Source organism: Cynocephalus volans, chromosome 3, assembly GCF_027409185.1.
Source record: "Cynocephalus volans isolate mCynVol1 chromosome 3, mCynVol1.pri, whole genome shotgun sequence".
Taxonomy (NCBI): Eukaryota; Metazoa; Chordata; class Mammalia; order Dermoptera; family Cynocephalidae; genus Cynocephalus; species Cynocephalus volans.
In genome coordinates, this window is record NC_084462.1 from 86,271,091 (window position 1) to 86,292,497 (window position 21,407).

Below are 21,407 nucleotides of genomic sequence, written 5' to 3' on the forward strand. Positions count from 1 at the left end.
TTTTTTTATAAAAGATGACCAGTAAGGAGATCTTAACCCTTGACTTGGTGTTGTCAGCACCATGCTCACCCAGTGAGCCAACCGGCCATCCCTATATGGGATCCGAACCCACGGCCTTGGTGTTATCAGCACCACACTCTCCCTAGTGAGCCACGGGCCGGCCCTTGGGCTGGATACTTTAAATAAGACTACCTGTGTATGTGAACAGAGAGTAAATCTTACTGCCCTTGACTTCATGTATGGTGATTCTCCCCTTTAGTGTGCATCCCAGATTCTGGATAGTTTCAGAAGTTCTGGCATCCTTGGGTCTTCTCTTCACATTGGAGTACAGGTTGGGCTGGCCGCAGAGACTTTTAACTGCCCCTGGATGAGTCTGCTCACTGTAAGCCTGGACGTTAGAAAGAAGGAGGCAAAGAAACTCTTTGTGGCTTCCATTTCTTTTTCTGCAGTTGGGGGAAGGGATAAAGGAAATTGGACAGATCAGAAAGCTCTCTGAGGCCTCTCTGAAGCTCTCAGGATCTGTATCCCTGCAAGATCCAGGCCAGTGAGCCTTTCTATCTCTTCTGCTGGGAGCATCCTAAGAATGAGGGGCACAAACCCAGCTTTTTTATTCCTTCTTCCTTGAAGGTATTCTTAACCCCTTCTCCTACAGGAGGGAAGGGTCTATAATTGCTTAACTTTTCTGTTCCCCACAAGCTTTCTGAACACTAATTTCATAAGTGCCACATTTCATAAAAGTATCACCTGGACTCCCTGAATGAATAACCCAGAGATCTTCACAGGATTCTTGGAGCAGCTTTCTTACCTTTCCTGCACTGCATTCTTCCCTCTGTTTACTCCAGAGATCTAACTCCATGCATAAAAGTGATGCAAATTATAGCCACCTATGTGAACACACATTTCTGACCCACTTTTTTTTTTTTTTTTTAAACCATGAAGTAAAATGGTTATGCATGTCACTAAGTATATTTTATGAACTTTTGGTAAGTTTTATTTGATTGCAATACTAAAGTCAGTACTTGGATGCCAAGATATCATACCTATGCTTCCTCAGTGTGATTGATTACTTGAAGCTTTAGAAACCCAAAGGGCACTCTGCTGATAATCACAGGTGACTTCTATTTGGGCATTTGGTTTTGCAGCTGTTCTTGTCGCACCATGAGGGTGCACCTTGTTCTTTGAGGTGACCCTTTTGTAAGGAATTGGTCAAGACAACATGAAACACATCATTTGGCATCAGTACAAGTCATTGATTGGGGATTAGAGCCAAGTCAAGGTGGACTCTGTCTTAACTACGCCTAGTTTCATTATGTTGTGTTAATTATATCTGGCTGTTTGCCTTGCAGAACATGCCTAAGCCTGGACACAGGAGAACAGACTCCACCCACAGCAGCAATGAGTCTGAATATACATTTAGCTCGGAAATTGCAGAAACTGAAGACATTCCATCAAGGACAGAGGTACATTTTAGACTTCTGTCACTAAAATTAGGATGTGAACATGCTGTGGTTAACAGGGAACACCTCCATTGCAGAGCAGATCCCAGTTGCCCATAAACACAACAGTTTTTGAATCATTTATTCTTCCTAAGTGACTTCTTGATGCTTAATTAGCTGTGTACATACATACTGCATATAATTTTTGTTGATACATATTTTTATTTTAATATTAATGTAATTTTGATGGTGAGATTTTCCTTCTGCAGTGACCTCTTCTATGTTAATTATTCTGTGTACAGAAAATACAATCTATCAGGAATTTATTTCAGACTGAAGTAAATTATAAATGAGTTTAATTCTCGTAAAACACTTGAAACAGCACCTAGTACATAGTAAGTACTCAATAAGTAAATGTTTTTGCTCTAATAAACAGGCTTTCAGTGATCACCTTACAATTCTGACTGGGTGTGGTCAGGATCAGAAAGGTAGAAATTATATAACTGGTAATAGAAAAAGATTGATTATTACAAGTGAAGTTGGACAGGAGAGAGGTACCAAACTAAGACTGTGATTGGCCATGAATTTCTATTTCTAATTATGACTTCCAGGTTTGGGTTTCTTCCTGCAACTACCTTTGTAATGGCCAAGATTACAAATTGCCTCTTCAACACATTTTTTTTAAAAAACTTTTGGCTCCTATGTGTATTATTCCCAAGTAGCTCTTTTAGAATCTGGTACCAGGAAAATACCGGGCCCAGTCTTATTTAGGATTTTTTTTTTTTTAAATAAAGAGGAGTCTTTTAGACTTTTTTTGGAACAGAATTCCAACCTCAGTCATGTGATAGCAGCACATTTGATGTAAAAAAGGAATCAGTGTTTTGCTAGCTTTGCCAAACCTGTGATTCGTTGTTTACAAGTTATGATGGCTATTGCTATTTCTCTCCATTGCTGTTTCTCTCTGGAGAATTCACCCACCAGCTCCACTTGCTTTGCAGCTCTCCCACACTTCCAGCATCTTCATGGGCTGGGTTTACATTGTTTGGGAGCAATTGCTTCTCCCTGCTTGCTCGTGCACCTCTCCTAGTAGCCATCGGCTAATTATCCCAGTTATGCTTCTGCTCACAAGGTTCCTCATCCCTGTCAAACCCAGGGAATGGGTCACCATAACATTCTCAGCTATTGTTAAGAATGATTCCATAATGACCCCCAGGCCTGTAGTGATAATTTGCTAAATAAATTCTTTTATCTTCCTGATTTTCCTCAGATGAGAGACTGGTGTTATTTTTTAGGTCAGTTTCAAAGCTTCACTCTTAGAAAAGTCCCGGTGACTCAATAAGGAAGGGAGGAAAGCAAAACAGAGCCCCAGAAACTTCTCTGAGCCAGATGGCCCAATCGTCCTTGTTTATGTGGTATAGAAAGGACAAATGGCATCTCTTTAATTAGATGTGTCATTAGGGATAAGAATGGCCACCATCGGGAGCACTCTTAAATAACTACCAATCTTTATGCCTCAAGTCATTTTGCATTTGTCAAATGTTATCTTTTGTGTTCTTCTATCTCTTATCTTAATATTCATATCCATGGAATTTTGTTCTTATCTAGCAACCAACTAATTCTTTACGTAATATTAGCTGATATCTAAAGAGTTACCCCATCTATTTTAATAAGAGGATTCCTTTTAAGCAAAAATGCCCGTTCAAGGCTCAAAGAAATGATTTCCAAATGATGAAGACATTTTAGGTACAATGAATAAAGTATTATATTCATTTGTAGAATAAAGGATTCTATTATAGAGTAAAAAAAGATTAAATTAAAATTTTCGGGGACATGTATATCATTAATAAATGAACAAACACTAAAACTATGTAAGATGGATTAAAAAATTAAAAAATAAATTGTAAATAAGCTAAAATATAAGTATTTGTGGGACACATAGAAATGAATTTTATGAATGAAATTCTATAGTAATTTCATATTGAGACAAGATGTTATTTCTGATCTGCTGAGCCAGGACAGACTTTATGGTAAAGATCATACACCTAGATTTTTTCTTTACTGTTGAGCACTACAAAGTAGACAGTAAGAAAAAGTCCAGGTATAATTAGTTTGTGAGCAAGTGACCTTTTCAGCCTATAAATACCCACTCCTTAGTTTAGTTGACTCTTCTTAGGTCTTTTTGAGAATAGAATAACACTGAACTCAGCACTTCTCAGACTTCACAAAAGACAAGGTAGCTAATGAATGTAAAATTCCTGAAAATATGAAAATTATTCATCCTTGTCAAAAGTCAAAGAATACAAATTAAAACAACAATGAAATGCCGCTTTTGGTCTATCAACTGATTAAGAAATTTTTTTTTAATTATAACATTCACTGTTCTAGGCAAGGTGGTGGTTACTGATAGTAGTGAAAATTGGTCTAATTTAACAGACTTAAAAATGTTAATGTTTAGTTATTTATGTACTTGCATGTTTATTTTATTTTAGTAATATTTCAATAGCAAAAATTAGAAACAGTCTCAATGTTCATTAATAAGGTAATAGCTAAGCAAATGATGATGTTCCTGTTTATACAGTTAAATATCATATTACAAATGTGGGAACCAATTGTAGTGCCGTACTAAATTTTAAAAATAATACAAAATGTTAATGAAAATGTTGTTCCAATTCTTTAAATCTATAGATGCTTAGAAAAAACAGGGCAAAATTGTGGGTTTTCTCTGGATATGAGATTATGCCTGTTTTTCTTTTTACTTTTCTTATTTCCTAATTTTTCTATAAATCCTCTTTTGCTTTTATATTAGAAAAACATTCTTTTTTTTATTTTTATTTTTTTAAAAGATGACCGATAAGGGGATCTTAACCCTTGACTTGGTGTTGTCAGCACCACACTCTCCCGAGTGAGCCACAGGCCGGCCGAAAAACATTCTTTTTTTAAAATGGACAGTTGGAAAGATAAGATTTGCTAATCATTTAAGAATTATACTTTGACCATTTAGTTAAATAGATAAGTTATTGTTACCATTCTGTCTTCCCCACCTTCTCTTTCTCTCTCTAAAAAGAGACTCTATTCTCTACATTAAATCTAATGATACAATTATTTCTCTTCTTACCTCATTAAAAGTTAAAACCAAAAGTAAACAAGGTAAAGCAATTATGACACTCTCAGAACTTCTGATGATGGTTAGTTCTTTGCATTTCCTTAGCTTTAATTAGTATACCTTTATTTATCCTAGTAGTTTTCATTGTAATTCTGTTTTGGAACCAATTGACATACTTCTAAAATGCTGCTAGTTTTTCCTTCAGTTTATTAAGTGCTGTATATGTTTTTGGTTTTCAGTTTTCTCTGTCTGATCTCACTATATTTATACTTCCACTTCACCTTTTCAAAAATCATTTTTCCTGATTGCAAATGTAGTGCATGTTCATTGTAAACAATTCAAATATAGAAATGTGCAAAGTAGAAAATGAAACTTCCCATAGTACTTCCCATCCTCCAAGATGGCCATTGATGGCCTAGATTTTTGTATATATGTGCTAGGTATACATTTAAAAAATATATATGTTTGTGATTTTTTAACGATAATGAGATCATAGTATGATTCTGTTCTATAATTTGTGTTGTTCGCTTAATACTTTAGGACATATTTATCTGCTCATATAGATATACTTTATTCTTTTTAACAGCTAAAAAATATTTTGTAGTTTGGCTGTGGTACCATAATTTATTTAAGCAACTCTCCTATTGACTGACATTCAAGTTCTTGCCAAGTTTTTGCAGTTACAAAAAGTGTTACAATGAACATCTTTTTAAATTTGTTTTTGTATGCTTGTGTAAGTATTTATGTACGATTAATTCTTAAACATGGATTAGCTAGGTTAAAGGATATACACATTTAAATTTTAATAAATACAGCTAAACTGCCCTTTTAAAAGGCCTACTTATACTTGCACTAAAATCATATGAGACACTGTTGCTAACAGTGCATTGTCAATTCAGTCTTTGCCAATCTGATAGGGGAGAATTATTACATAACTATTGTTTAATTTGCATTTCTCCAGTTGTTAGCTAGGTTGAGCATGTTTTTTGTATATTCTTTGGATGTCTATATTTCTTCTTCTGTTATGTTTCCCTGTTTTTCTATTGAGCTAGTCATTGTTTTGCTATTGTTTTGTATGTCTTCTGGCTTGTCTTGACCATCTTGTGATTTCTGGGGTATAGGAGCCAAGCGAGAAGAAGGTGCCTCTGGACATGTCGTTGTTCCTCAAGCTCCAGAAGCGGGTCACAGAGCTGGAGCAGGAGAAGCAGGTGATGCAGGATGAGCTGGACCGCAAGGAGGAGCAGGTGCTCCGCAGCAAAGCAAAGGTGTGCAGTGCTGTCCCACTGAGGGCCCAGGGCCAACCAAGGAGCCAAGGCTGGGGCTTTCTGTCCATTTCTGCAGTCTCTTCTGTAATAGGAACTCAGCCCAGAAATACCTTTACCAAACAGCATTTGGTTAAAGTTTTGAGGGCTAACCTGCCTTCGCTGTTTTCTGTAGAGCAAGTAAATATCCTGAGTAAAAATTTGAAAAATTAAAATATAAAGTTTTTTATTTTATTTTCTCCTAGGAAGAAGAAAGACCACAAATTAGAGGTGCAGAACTGGAATATGAGTCACTCAAGGTAATGGAAAGTTTCTGCCCAAGACTTTGAATATCTTGTTCTGGCAAGATGCCTGCTTGGATCCTTTCTTTTTCAGAGAACATCCTTAAGGGCTGGAGTTTGCACCACAGGTCCTAGCTTAAGCCTTTTTCAGGCATTACTCCTAGCCTTGTGTTTTTTCCTTTTATAAATTCTATTTAATATAAGCTAAACTTCAGTCTAAACAGGAACAGGAAAAATAGCTGCCATTTGAGGATGTAGTAAAGGACATGGACTCTAGAGTCAAACTGCCTGGGTTCAAATGCTGCATCCATCACTATGAAAATCTGATTGGGTATGATGAGGCAGACCAAAGTAATGGGAGTGGGAATCTGCTCTCCAGGTCTTATCCTGCCTCATGCAAAATGGACAAATAAGGAAAATTTCTGTAGTATGAATGGAGCCCAGAGTTACAAAGTATTAGATTAGTGGTTCTCAAAATATGGTCCCCACACCCACAGGATCAATATTACTGGTAACCTGTCAGAAATGCAGATTTGCTGGTCCCACAATAATAGACCTATTGAATCAGAATGTCTGGGGGTGGGGCCCAGCAATCTGTGTTTTAGCAAGATGCCCAGGTAATTCTGATGTACATTAACATTTGGGAAACACTATGTCAAAGTAAAGATAGGTATATATTTTCTATTTCAGAAATGCACAATGCAAATCTAATAACCAGTTGGTGGAAGACTGGGGATAGTAGGGAGCATTCATTTTCACATACAAAAAAACCAGATTAATTCATGAAAGATAGGGTTACGTATTCATAAACTAGTAAAAAATGGACTATAAATAATTTTAATATAACATGTTGAAAGGACTGATACAGCACTACAAACCCAAGGTTGCTTCTCCGGGAAGAAACAGTAAAATATTTGATTTTCGTACAAAGTTGTCTCACTTCCACTATCATCAGACCTTGTGTCATGTGCTTAATAAGGCACCATGGTGATTTTACATGCCTGTTTTTAGTGTTTCCCAATGGTACCTCATGGCACTTGTAGTGTCAGTGCCACTATTCTGGGTTCCCATGGCCATTGTTTGAGCACAGCATGAAGAGGGCAGTGCTGACTAATGGCAAGAGTGGCTGGCAGTATGTGAAAGTCTGGAGGGAGTGCAGGGTGTGCACTGTCCATCTGGACGGCTGAGGGCAGAAGCCTTCAGCCTCTTCCTCCACCTCTCAGGGCCCTGCCAGCAACTTCACAAGCATGTTATGTGGTAAAGAATTTTGAAAAATACATTCATTGCTGTCAGTGAAACACTAAAGGGAATTTTATTGGTTTAAACAATGTGGTAACTTTTTTTGATTAGAAGTTAAAAGCCTAAAATTTCAGTGATCTTTCCATTCCGCCTTACAAAGGAAATAAGACACTACTAAAGATTTCAGGGATCTACCCATCTGAACCATTCATTGGAAATATCCTGACCAGCTGGACCCTCAGATTTGCCTTTACATTTTCCTACGAACAAAACCTGGGCCCCTTAGGACTAGCTAAACACACCCCTTAGAACTTAGCAATCTCTCCACGCCTGTAAACACACTCTGGGCAAGCCAGAATAAATTTGACTCTGGAATTTGTGTTGATGAAGCAAACTACCATTAACCTTGCTCAACTCCACTTGGTGTCAGACTTCCTTAATTTGCAGAACAGAGTTCACAGTAGAACCTGGGAAGCCATTCACTAGGGTAGCTCTGGTGATCTTTTCAGCAGATTTCTTCTACCAGCTTGGGAGAAGTTGAGCATTCCAATGTAAAGTTGAGAATGACAGCAATGAATTTTTTCTTTGTCTCTCCATACAGCGTCAAGAACTAGAATCAGAAAACAAAAAACTGAAAAATGAGCTAAATGAGTTACGCAAGGCCCTCAGTGAGAAAAGTGCACCAGAGGTGACCGCTCCAGGTGCACCTGCCTACCGAGTCCTCATGGAGCAGCTGACATCTGTGAGTGAGGAGCTTGATGTCCGCAAGGAGGAAGTCCTTATCTTGAGGTCTCAGCTGGTGAGCCAGAAAGAGGCCATCCAACCCAAGGTGAGCACGAGCATGAGGCTAACGTGGGTGTTTGGGAACTGGCCTCCATTTCTTTTTATCCTTTCTCTCTAATTTATCATGAAGCAAACACTTATGAGCATTTTTAGTCTAATTTTAGGATTCATCTTTTAAAAAGATCCCAGTGTTGGGATTTTTGCTATTTGTAAGACGTCACTAATGCATAGTGAGCAAAAAGCAAGTGAATCCCAAATGGTCATCAAAATTTCATCTCTCACTTATGAGAAAAGGGCTTTTAAAATAATTAATCTTTTTGTAGTAATATGTCCACAGTAAATTTTAATCTAAAATGAAATTTTATTAAATACAAAAATTTATAAATTGTCTTTCTGTGGGGAGGCATTAAATACAGCTTTACAATTACTTGTTGAAAATAGCCTGTTTAATTGGAAAGGTAACATGAAAAGGTTAGAAATGAGATCATTGAGTGGAAGTTACGTGGAGAAGATTTCTCCTCAATTTGTGGAGTTCTGTTTAACTGGAAGTTACGTGGAGAAGATTTCTCCTCAATTTGTGGAGTTCTGTTTAACTGGAAGTTACGTGGAGAAGATTTCTCCTCAATTTGTGGAGTTCTGTTTAACTGGAAGTTACGTGGAGAAGATTTCTCCTCAATTTGTGGAGTTCTGTTTAACAGGGGGAGCTGTCCCAGCTGGGAGGGGCTGTATCCAAGGGATTCAATAGAAAGAACCCCATAATGAAGATATAGATGGCTCTTTGAAGTCCTTCCCTGCTTTCAGGCAATTTGAGACCCAATGCTGCCATATGATGATGAGAAATGGGCCTTTTTGTCATTTGCCATCAGAGGGAATCTGAGTAATCATCTTGAAAGCTTGGCCTGTCTCTCTGCCCATGTACTAGCTGCAGAGCGTAATCAGGAGTTGAGGCAGGGCCGGCCCATGGCTCACTCGGGAGAGTGTGGTGCTGAGGAGTTGAGGCAATCGAGTGTTTCAGCTGCATGGCATGCCACAAAAATATTCGTGGTATATAATAAGCTGGATGCCTGAAAAATCTGAGAGTACTTCTCTTAGAATAGTATTTCTACATACGGTTTTGATACTGTACCTGATATGTATGTTTGGATATGATAAATGCAGTTCACACCTGGCATCAACACTGATCCAAAAAATATCAAATTCCAAAAACAACATATATTACTAATTTGAGGGAAAACAATCCCAAGTAACAAATGGAATTATATAAAGAAATAAAAAGAAAAAAGAAATTTTAAAACAAATCACAAACTCCCTAAGTCTGAGATGAGAAGAGTGCCAGAAGAGGACACCCCATTTTGGCTTGGCCATGCAGGCCTCACCTTCCCTGGGGCTGTCTCAGTGGCTTCCCATGGTCCCACTGTGGCTGGTCCTCAAGAAACAAGTTTCTGCATGCTAACTTAAGCAGAGTCCAAAACCAAGATTCCTTTCTCTGGTTCTCTTGTGACAAACTGGTATTTTAAAAAATTTTTAATTGACAAATAATAATTGTATATATTTATGGAGTACAATGTAGTATTCTCACAAGAAACTTTAGTAAAAATTAAGAGAATGGAAAAGAAAAATGAAGCAAAGGCCATGAAAACAATCCAGCTAACAGAGCACATAGTTCTGGTATCACAAGTTTTCAGTCACCCAGCTCCCATACCCGATGTGACAACTGCTCTCTTGCCCCTAATGGGCTGGCCCTGTCTAACTGAGGTCCCTGTTCGCCTGCCTGCCAGCCTATACATGGTAGCAGTCTTGTTCTCTCCTAGGAAAAATGCCCATGACACTGACTGAGAACTTCCAAACACCCCAGGGCTGTTTGTCCCACTCAATTTCTAGTCAGAGAGACACATCATTTCCCAATGCTTTTACAGGGCAGTGGTGAGTGACACCCTGTGAGTAAAGGGATGATCTGGGCCAGCCAGGTCTAGTTTATTTGCTCCACCTTCAGGGTATTCTGGGAGGCTTCACTTGAACAAATGACTTCCTACTGGGGCATTACTGTAACTCTCACAAATCTAAGGTAAGAATGTCACTCACATACGTTAACAAGATGGTCATTCTCTCACATACTCAAAAATATTTTACAACCAGGAAAACCAAAACAACTCAAAAATAATCTCAAGCATTTCTTCCTGAGACATAAGAGTTGTCATCACATAAATATATATTAATTTCTACTTTGTGCCAGTTTCATGAATTGTAACTCATTTACAAGTTAGTTTTAGGAGAAACATTCACTCATGATTGTTTTTAAGTTAGCTTTTATCTGTTATGATGGGGACTCATTGATGGAATTTATTTATGGAACTGAGGGTTTATTGTTTTGTCCATTTTTTTAATGCTTGCTGACTTGTGATTATCAGGATGATAAGGTAATTATAATTTTTTTTTTCAATTTTTAGTAAATACTTCTATTTAATCCTATCTTTAGTTTACAGATATCCCCTAATATATGCAATTGATGCTTTTTGACCACCAAGTCTATTTTTATATTTACAAACTAATTTCCTGTTTGACTCTTTCCTATTTGGGAAGTCAGTGGGAAAGCAGTGGTTTTGGTAGGTTCCATTGTGGATTGTAGAAGGGTCTCCATGACTTATAATTCATAGTCAGCTCTGTGACTCATTGTAGTAGTTATGGGAGACATCCACAAGTGGGGGATGGAAGTCCTTAACTTGAAGTACTCTCAAAAGCACTTCTTTTCTACCACCTGTGGGCTTCTTGGCTAAAAGTGAGGAGGAGCCTGAGGAGTTGAGCACACCGTTCTTTGCTGCCACTTTTACCTTCCTGAGTATAGAGTCAATAGCTAGAATGAAGAGTGGCTCCTGAGGAGGTTGCAAAGTCATATTTTCACTACCACATCTCATTTCAGCTACTGAGTGATAGATATTGCTGGGATTTTCCTACATGCTGCAACCCTTTCAGAAATTCTGGTCACTGGCTTAGGAGAGACAGACTCTGAGCAGTGAGTCAGCAACTTTCTAATGCTGGTAGTGTGAGTGTGATCCCATCCCCCAACCAGCACTTAGCAAAGGCAGCCAGGAGGAGGAAAGAACTAGCTACTTACTGTCCAAGACAACAGCACACCAAGAAGCCTATATTTCCCTTGAATTAGCTAATTAGATCAAGTTACCTAATTTACTACAAATTCAAAACCACACCAGGTAGGTCCTCAGATATCAGAGCACACTTGTAGTGTTATTTGATATAGAAACTTGGATCTTTCAAGGGTATTACTTTTGGGTCTTAAACGTCTGAGTATATGGCCCTTTATGGAATAGAAAGATTTCCTTTCAGTAAAAGAGAAAAAAATTTTCTGTGAAATATGTACTAAAATATTTATAAAACTTAGCTAAAGAAATGCTGTATGTAGTGTTTATGGGAAAGATTTTTTAGATTTAGTAACATGTAAATTCCTTATTAATAGCTTTTATCAGATATTTTGCCTTCTCAAAGGATGCATTTATAAACTCAGGAAAGGACGGCGTTAGGAGAAAAGCAGTATTGTAGTTTTGTGGGGGGGGGTGTTTTTTTTGGGTTTTTTTCTGAAGGATTTTTTTTATACACACAAATTCAAAAGCAAGCACTTATAAGCTTCTAGTGGGAATTAAAGCTATCTTGGAACTGGCCTCTAAGATCATGGTATTAGAAATGTATTCTATTGAGTCCAGTTCATTGTGAGACCTGACTTTAGAGTAAATGTTGACTAAAGGATCAGACATATTCTATTTAGACAATAGAATGGGCCATTGGGTTCTGAAGTATATTATTTTTTAGAGGCTCTAGAGCAGTGTTTCTTATTGTCCATTCTTGCTCTGGTCTAGAGAGAGAGTAGCTGAGTAGAAAATGACTTAGAAATTACACTGGTTATCAGATTAGGCCAAAAGGGAAAAAGAAAAAGAAAATAAAAACATTCACAAAAGAAGTCCACTTTATGTAAAATCATTAGTAATTCTTACCTGCCAGATGTTTATTTCAAAAGCTTATGTACCATGCTATACTGTTCCAGAGGGAAAAAGAATTGAATAACAGCAGATGGTAGACATTTAAAAGGAGCTAAATCCTTCCCATTTATATATATCTAAAGATGTGAGAAAAAAACTTAATTTTGTTGAAGCATATTGTCTGAACACCACCTTCTTTGTACTGAGTTTTTAATGGAAAAATGAGCTTTATGTCAAACTTTCAGTGTTACATTGGAGTATTTGTTTCATCCTAACTGGTCAAGAAATAGTAGAAAGAACAGCTTTGTACATTCCGTTAAATAATTGCCTGGTTATTTTTCCAATGCTATATATACTATATTATATAGTATATACTTTATACTAAATATGGGTATGTGTATATATGTATACATACACACATACACAAATATATATAAATATATTTTTTTCCACATAATGTAAAATATGCATAGCCCATCAGTGATTTTATTTACACAGCAGTGGTACTCTAGAATCTCACCACCTTTGTGGTAGAGTGTCAGGAGTTCTCAGGAGAGGGACTGAAGCTACCTCATTCTCTTAACCACCTGTAGCAAACTCTCCTCTATGGTTACACGGGGCTGGGGCTAGCACTCTGGTGGGACACATGAACCCCCCTAATTGGGAGAAAGAAGTATGTTATATATAGTTCAGAGCTTTTGAATTGAATCTTAATATAGAAATGTGTCATTTCCCCCTTCAGAATACAATGACAGATTCCACAATACTTTTGGAAGATGTACAAAAAATGAAAGATAAAGGTGAAATAGCGCAAGCATACATTGGTTTGAAAGAAACAAACAGGTATGTTGATCCTTCTTTTATTCATTTCAGTTTACTTGTGTTGATCTTTAGTCTTCAAGCCAGCCTCTTGTGTAGTAAGTCAAAGTGTTTATGAATTGCATTATTAGATATCAACTGACCTTCAAAGGGAATCCAAAGTTTCTAATGTATTCCCAGTTAAAATCTCACTTGTAAGATACTGTTGTTGATGGGAGGTGTCCAGGAAAATGTTCTTTACAGGAAGATATTTTTGTATATGTAGGGTCTGAGCCTTAAGGGCCTGCCTTGAGAATAAAACCACTTGCTCAGTTTGGATTGTCTTGGGTAGTCACTTTCATTTGTTATTCAGGATGGTTATTTTCAAAAGGTTTGTAGGGGCAACTGCAGCTTTCAATAATTGAAAGTTGGTGTGAAGAGAAGTGATGAGGTATCTGGAATCACATCAGTGCTGATCATGTAACTCTAAAAGAGTACCGTGACTTCTGGGATGGGAGAATGAAGGCTCATATCTAGGATTCCCCTTAGCCTTACTACCACTCCCTTCCCAACAGAGTCTTAGTTCTATTGAACTTTGAACTTAAAAGACTACTTGCAAGACCATTTTGAAAGAACATAGCCAGTGATGATCACAGAGAAAAGAATTCTGGAGATAGGTATTATCGGTGTCTAGATCTCTCTATACATAGTAACAGGATTGGTATACATAAATACTTCACAAACTAAAGAACATTGCCATCCAAAAAGTAAGGTACTTCTTATTTTCTTTTATGTGCAAGAGTGGAGAATGCTTATAAAAGTATTTGGTCAAATTTAAATTTTAATTTATGGATTTAAATTATAAATATATCTTATATCTAAGAATGTGTTAGTATAGAAAGAATATTAGACTATTTATCTATCCACTTAGCTATTCAATTACCAGATACTTATTGTGTGCCTTCTTCATGCCAAGCCCTGTGCAACATACTGGGAATAAGCAGTAAGCAACATAAATGTAGTCCCGACTCTCACAGAGGTTATAGGCTGCTGAGTAGACAGTCAAGAGGGTTTGGATTTTATTCCAAAGATAATGGAAGCTGTTGAAAGGTTTTAAGTAGGAGAATATGATGAGATTTGAATTTTAGAAAGCTGGCCCTAGCTGTTATGTCAGAGAATAGATTGCAGTGGAACTAGATTGAAAACATAAAGACTAGTTAAGAGATTATCACCATAATCCAGTGACTGATTATGGTGAACTTGGGCTTGGTTGGTGGCAATTGAGATTGAGAGAAATGGGACATTTTGAAAGATACTTAAGAAGATGAGGTCAGTAATCCTTGTGGTTTATTGGATGTGTGGGCAAGGAATAAGGAAGCCTGAAGAGTGACTCTGAGGTGTCTTCTGCAGATACTTGATTAGATGTGGTGATGCCATTTCATGATCATGGGACTGGGGTGTAGGGAAGTACAGGGTGGAGATGATCAGTAGATTTACACATATTGAATTTAAGGATGCAAGAAGACATCCAAGGAGAGAAATCCATCAGGCAGTTAAATATATAAATCTGTAGCCAGGAGAGATGTGGGCTAAGATAGAAATTGTGAAGTCATCCGAGTGTAATAATACAATCAAAACCATGCAAACAGATGAACTCTATAGGCAGAGATGGTAGATGGAAAATAGAAGAGCACTTGAATTTGTGCTATATAAACATAATAACAACAGTATAGTAGGAGCAAGAACCTAGACTCTGGAGTCAGATAGCCCTGGGCTCCGCTCCTTACAAGCTGTGTAACCTCTAGAAGGTATCTTCTAAGCCTCTGTGTCTTCCTCAGCAACGTGATGAATGCTATATATTGGTTACTGGGAGAACTAAATGAAATAGTACATGTGAAAGGATCTGACACTTAGCAAACACTCAGAAAAAAAATTACTTTTACACCATAGGTAGAAAAAAACTATTATCAACTTTGTCATTATTGTCTTTTTTTTTTTTTTTTTGGTCCTTTCCATGACCGGCACTCAGCCAGTGAGTGCACCGGCCATTCCTATATAGGATCCAAACCCGCGGTGGGAGCGTCGCTGCACTCCCAGCGCCGCACTCTCCCGAGTGCGCCACGGGCTCGGCCCAATAACACATATTTTTAATAACATGTGGCAGATCTCTAATATAAAAGCAGTTTCTCCAGGTCTTAAACTTAGTTTTTGATGCAAAAAAAATTTTTTAAAATCATGTCATAAAACCTGAGTACTTCGGACATACTCTGTTACTCATATATGAATTCTTAAAACAATTTTTTTATTGTTACAAATTGTACTTTGTAACAATACTTTATGCCCCTTGTCCAATCTCTCCCCATCACTCTCTCCCTCCCCGCTCCCAACTCTGATAACCCTAGATTGCTTCTCTCTCTCTGAAAGAGTAATGGTTACTCTCTCGATTTGTTGCCTAGATGATCTGTCCAATGCTGAGAGGTGTGTTCAGGTCCCCCAATATTATCACGGAGCAGATGCTTCTTCTGTCACTCTGAAATGGGTTTTGTGGAAAGAGACATCCTCTTCTTTTCTTTGTCTCTGCTGGTGACTCTTCTTGCATGAATGCACTCCAGTGGTTGGCGGACCATTTGTGTGGTGGTTGTGGTATCTAGCCACTTTTGTAGCAGCCATGGTTATTGTGGTAGCTGCGGTGGGCCACCCACATGGAAGTGATGTTTTTGGCATGCTCCTTGGCACTGGTGGTGTGCCTGGTTGTGGGGTGGGGGGTCTGGTCCCCTGTTCCATGCCTCAGGTCCCCAAGCGGCCCTGAGGCACTGGCATGTGCCTGGGACGGAACAATTTTTTGTCCTTTGCTTACTTTTAAAATGGGGGACTTCCTGTGGGAACCAGTACTTGAGCTGTGTGGTTTAGCTAAATTGCTGCTTTGCTGCTGATTCCCTAGGGAAGGCTTTCTGTGCAGCTCAGGTTTTAATGATTGACCTTATTGGTACTTCCAGCTCTCCAGAGACCTGGTGCACCTGGGTTGTGTAGAAACTCTGATCTGGGTCTGAGTCTTTTCATCAAACTGCACCCCATGCAATTCTGTATTCCTGACCAGTCTCTTCTGAGTGGTCCTTTGCTGATTGGGGTGCCAGTCAGCTGTCCTTGCTGTGCCCCAGTGTTCCCCCGGTGGGCCATCTCCCACACCGCCGGTGCTACAAACACTTCCCATGAGACTGGCTGTGCACAAGTCTCTTGCGATGACTCACCGACCTCTGAGTGGCTCCCTTTTTTCAGTTATTTTGGCTCTTCACTCTTGTGTGGGTCCATGGGAACCCTATTAGCATCTCGCTGGCCTGCAGGCCACTAAGGCCCTCTTTTCCCCTGCTGCCTCCAAGCAACTCCATCGGAAGGGCACAGCTGCGGCTTTTGCCAGCTCCTGCTTGTGCCTCCAGCCTTAAAAGAGCCATGGCACGAAATGGTCGGAGCAGTTTTTTCTTTCTCTTCATCATGGCTTCTCCCGCCTTCATGCACTCTGTAGGTCTCTCCTCTTCCTCTGGGCTCTAGCAGCCCCAGCTTGGCTGTTGTTGCATTTTTATAGTTGTAAATTGGTTGATTTGTGGAGAGAGTGATGCTGGGACTGTCTATTCCGCCATGTTGAGCAGAAACTAAAACAGTTTTAAAATGGGAAATTGGATTTTATTAAACTAAAACAAGTTCCTACCCAGAAGACTTAAAACTTCCTTTTGAAATAGATTGTGAAGACTGCCACACGAAACAATAGCTGAAGTTTTCATTCTATGTATGCGTCATGGTTAGCCTCTAATATAATTCGTGATACATAAGATCACTCTGCTAGCTGAATAAAACATTTAAAACAGAACCTCTCGGGCCGACCCCGTGGCGCACTCGGGGAAGTACAGCGCTGGGAGCGCAGCGATGCTCCCGCCGCGGGTTTGGATCCTATATAGGAATGGCCGGTGCACTCACTGGCTGAGTGCCGGTCACAAAAAAGACAAAAAAAAAAAAAAAAAAAAACAGAACGTCTCAGTTGGTTAGAGAATGGATCCCCATACCAGCCAGCTTGTAAATAAATAAATAAATAGGTAGGTAGGTAGGTAAGTAAGTAAATAAATAAATAAAATGGACCTTCTTTCTCACTTTTTCAGTCATTTCTTGTTTTGCAAGAAAATTAGCTATAAATCTTTAACTATTTTGCTTTAATTTCTACCCATTATGTGTGATGTTACTTTACCCTTTAAAAAAATTTAACAAAAAGTAATTTTGTGGTAATGTCTTAAAGTCATCTGTAGTTAATAAAAACAATCTTATTCACTTAATAAAATATTGAAATCTCATCATGTGCTGCCCTTGACCATCATCATCTCATTACCATCCTGTATCCCTTTGTGTTTTGCATTATTGTTCCTTTTGCATGGAAGATCATCTGCTCTGGATTGCCATGAGTTGAATGAGGATGGAGAGCTGTGGCTGGTTTATGAAGGGTTAAAACAAGCCAACAGGTTATATTTCCTCAAAATGGAATGTTATTAATTTGTTGTTTTTCTTACTAACAGTGGCTTCCTGACTTTAACTCCTGTATGTGCATTGTCTTCCTGGGTAAATTAGTTTTAGTAAAACTTAGAACATTCAGCCAAACACCTTCTTAAAAACCTTTTCCACTAGGAGATACTATCAAAGCTAAAACTGATTGATGGTGAATATAAGAGTTGCTTCCCCTAAGTTAATGATGGTATCTACAGTTCCCTCCAGACACTATAATTTGTGAATCTCTCTCTCTCTAGGAGTTGAAAGAAAAACAAAATCTTTCAACTAGAGCACATACTATTGGGAGAGAGATTAATACTTATTACTTAGCATCTTCTTGTTTGGAATGAAGATCAATCTACAAGATATTTGTGCCTATGGCAAAGTGGTTATATTCTTATATATTAGTTCATGATTTGGCATTCTGTGTGGTTGTTGTGAAATTCAACTTGGTGAAACAGCAAATCAGGAGCGTTTCCTACATTGCTATAGTACAAAATAATTAACCAAACTCAACATGTTAAATACGCTTAAGGGAAAGAAAATAAAATCGAAACAGCAACACCTTCCTAAAACAGGCACTCATCTGCTCTAGCAGTACTTATGTCATAAAAATTTCATTTTAGTGATTAAATTTTAAAAACACTTAATACACTGATTGTTCAAGGGGCTTCTGCTTATTCTGCTTTGTTCTAACCATAGATCATTATCATTAACTTTGGGGTGTTATTGGTTCAAATCCTTTTGAAATTTTGTGATCACTTAAATATTTTTAGTCTGCTATTAACAGTTTGCTTGCAATGGCATTAGTGAGTTTTACCCAGCAATTGGCAGCCGAGGGGATTAGAATAAAAGAATGTCTTTTCTTTCTTCATGTTAGTTAATTCTTAACCATAATGTTTTGTGTTTGGAAAGGGAATGAATATAGAAGTGGGGGCTCATAGTAAAGGGAGGATGTTCTGACTCTCTGGTGTTCTCACTGCCAATACCCTAGTCTACTCTATGGGTGCAGCTGATGCTATATGTTTGCTTAGAGAAGCAGTAACCACTTTGTTGGTCCTATGAATGTTTACATTCTAAAACACTGTCTTCAAACCACTTCTCATGAACAAAAATGAATCTTTCAAAGGTTTTCCAAACCACTTCTCATAAGTAAAACCCTGTGGTGTTAGGATTCTGTTACTGATAGGAAGTTTATAAGGAGAGAGAAGATGGCAAATTAAAAAAATATGTGTGTATATATTTATATATGAAATTTCAGAACTGTCTGGATTTGGATAAATCTTTATAGATTTCACAGTACTCCAGCCCTTCTGTCCTTCAGAGATAAGAGTACAATATTAAAATGGAATCCTGGTCTCACCCTCTGCCTGGAATTGGTAACTGTAATTCTTAAAGGCATATTTAATTAGATTGGGAGTTTGTAATCTTGCCCTTTACAATACAGAGTTATTTTGTGGCAAGAAGGTACTGTCTTTGCTAACGTAAATGCTAGTTTGTAAATCTAGTAAGCCAGATTAAAGCTATGTCTTTTAATTATTATTATTATTATTATTTTAGTCATCATTTCTTATGAACCTTTCAAAATAGCTAAAACTCTCCTGTTTTTCAGTGCCTCTGAGAAATTTATACAATTCAGAAAGACACAAATGTGAGAATATTCATTTCCATTTCTGGTCCTTGTTTGAGTTTTTTGACTTTAATCAAGTCAGAAGATACATGGATGCTAAAGAGCATCTATCTGCTTTTCCTACTCTTGGAAGTGAGCAGGAAACCTTGTGCCTTTTAGGCAGGAACTTGGGGTGTCATCTCCCCTTCCTACCTGTGTGGCTTCTCCGCAGACTCCTGGAATCCCAGCTCCAGTCACAGAAGAGGAGCCATGAGAACGAGGCTGAGGCCCTCCGCGGGGAGATCCAGAGCCTGAAGGAGGAGAACAACCGACAGCAGCAGCTGCTGGCCCAGAACCTGCAGCTGCCCCCAGAGGCCCGGATCGAGGCCAGCCTGCAGCATGAGATAACCCGGCTCACCAACGAAAACCTGGTAAGGAGAGATGCCCAGGCCTCACGCTCCTCAGCAGGCCATGCCTAGCCCAACCAGACATCCTGGTTTCTTTTTGATCAAACACAGCTTTTCTTTGCTGGGAAAAAGTCACCACCCCACACTTGTTACCCTCTTACTCTAGCAAAGACAGAGTAAGGAAAATACAAATATGTTGGTAGAGATGAAAAAAGCAAGTGCATAGGTTGTGTTTCTCACAGAATGCTCATGAGCATCTGAGCATTCTCAGACCTAACCTGGAAGGTGTGGGAGGTAGCCATCCAGCTGCGTGCTGGGCTTTTGGTAGCCTAAGACTCAGGTGATCTGCTTCCTCTTATTCAGCTGCAGATTCTTTGCCATTCCACAAGGTGTTCTGTGGATTGTCACAACAGAAACTGGGGACAAGTTTTGTTTACCTTTGGTCTCCAAGCAGCCACTGAAGCCATCCCAGCCTCCACGTCCCAGACAAGTGGGGTTAGAGTTGAGGTCAAAGAAGGTGGTTGGTATGGCTTGACGTTGACATGGGTTGACATTGGATGGAGCTCCCAGGTCAGGGAGGAGGGGTATCAAGATTCAGGTTTACACATTTTTATTCTTCTAAACAGAAGTTGTATGATAAGGGAGATTTTTTTTTCCCCTTGCCAGATTTCTGAGCCCTGGCATGGAGTCCAAGTTTTTTCTTTTCCTTTTTTCTTGTTTCTTTTATTTTTTTACCAAAAATATTTTCTAAAATATTTCTTTCTCAGTCACATAACTTTTATAACAGATTTATTATTTTTCAAATCTATGTAAGTTTGACAAACATTTATTATATTAAAGATAATTGAAAAGTTATAATTCCATGTTTCTATATAAAATTTATATCATAGTGTCAGCCTGATTTTGAGAAAAGTTGTTTAGGACTAGTGGTGATTTATGTCTTTTTTTTCTTTTTTTTTTTTTCAGTTAAGGTTTTTAATGACTATTTGAATTCTCTGTGAAGATACAATAGTCTGAATCATTCCTCCATTACTCCATTAGTGATCATTTACATTACAGATAGTTTTCTAGTGTTATTTATTCATCCACCTCTTACATGAATTAGAAGCAAAACCCAAAGGTAGTCTTTTAAAGACAGTCTTTCTTTCTACATGAGGCTTCATTGTGGGAATGGGAAAAGAGGGTGAGGGCAGTATTTGGACTTTTTCCAAAGTGACTGAAATCTCACTAATTTGTGGACAAAATTTTATGAATTGTGAAATGTACTAGAAATGTCGTTTTGTTACTCTAAAGTATATTGTTACTTAAATTAAACTAACAATGCTTTGGTGACTAAGTATTGATAAATATACTGAATTATATAATAATGATTGATCAGCATACAAATTCTGTGCTTTTAAGTGATTATTTTAAAATACAAGGTGAAACCATGAAATAAAAGATGCTTCTGATCAAAAATTTCCTTTACAACCTTTGGCAAATTTTCATAGCTAATACAAAAATAAACTAAGCTCCCACGTTCTAAGCTAATAGAGTCTAGTTAATGAGTTTGTTGTGGGAAAATCTTTTGTAAATCAGCCGCTTCTTCTGCTATTATACTGACTACTAACTCAGGAGAATGGATTCAAACTTAAGAACGTGAAGTGATGTACTTTTTCAAAATCATTGTGGTTCTCTATTTTAATTGTGCATTTCTTTAGGAAACACTTGAGCAGAGTATTAAAGCAGCAGTAGACCTTGGCTTAGTGTTCTTGGGAACTGCACCTCACATAACATCTACCCACCCACCTACCCTCACCCAACACAAACACAAAAATGATTTTTCTCCCTCCTCCAGTGAACAGCCTCCACAGGCCTCCCCCATGCTGTCTTTCAGGGAAGGAAGGCACCCAGCTCTTCATCAGCTTCTCCAACTTCAAACGAGAGTGCTAACATTGCCATAATTCTCACTTTCATTTTACGTGCCTTCCCTA

At 38.2% G+C, this 21,407-nt stretch overlaps 1 protein-coding gene across 5 annotated transcripts in view; it reads left to right on the plus strand.

Annotated features, from left to right (window-relative positions):
* MYO5A (myosin VA) overlaps window positions 1-21,407 on the plus strand; it is a 187,007-nt gene that overhangs the window by 141,174 nt on the left and 24,426 nt on the right. For all 5 annotated transcript variants that reach the window (XR_010022885.1, XM_063088963.1, XM_063088966.1 and 2 more), the window contains exons 25-31: window positions 1,347-1,460; window positions 5,661-5,804; window positions 6,047-6,100; window positions 7,923-8,150; window positions 12,836-12,936; window positions 17,313-17,393; window positions 19,260-19,458. Coding sequence is in view for 4 of the 5 variants with exons in the window: in XM_063088963.1 (XP_062945033.1) it covers window positions 1,347-1,460; window positions 5,661-5,804; window positions 6,047-6,100; window positions 7,923-8,150; window positions 12,836-12,936; window positions 17,313-17,393; window positions 19,260-19,458 (921 nt within the window). In the remaining variant the exon portion in view is untranslated. The remainder of the gene's footprint in view (window positions 1-1,346; window positions 1,461-5,660; window positions 5,805-6,046; window positions 6,101-7,922; window positions 8,151-12,835; window positions 12,937-17,312; window positions 17,394-19,259; window positions 19,459-21,407) is intronic.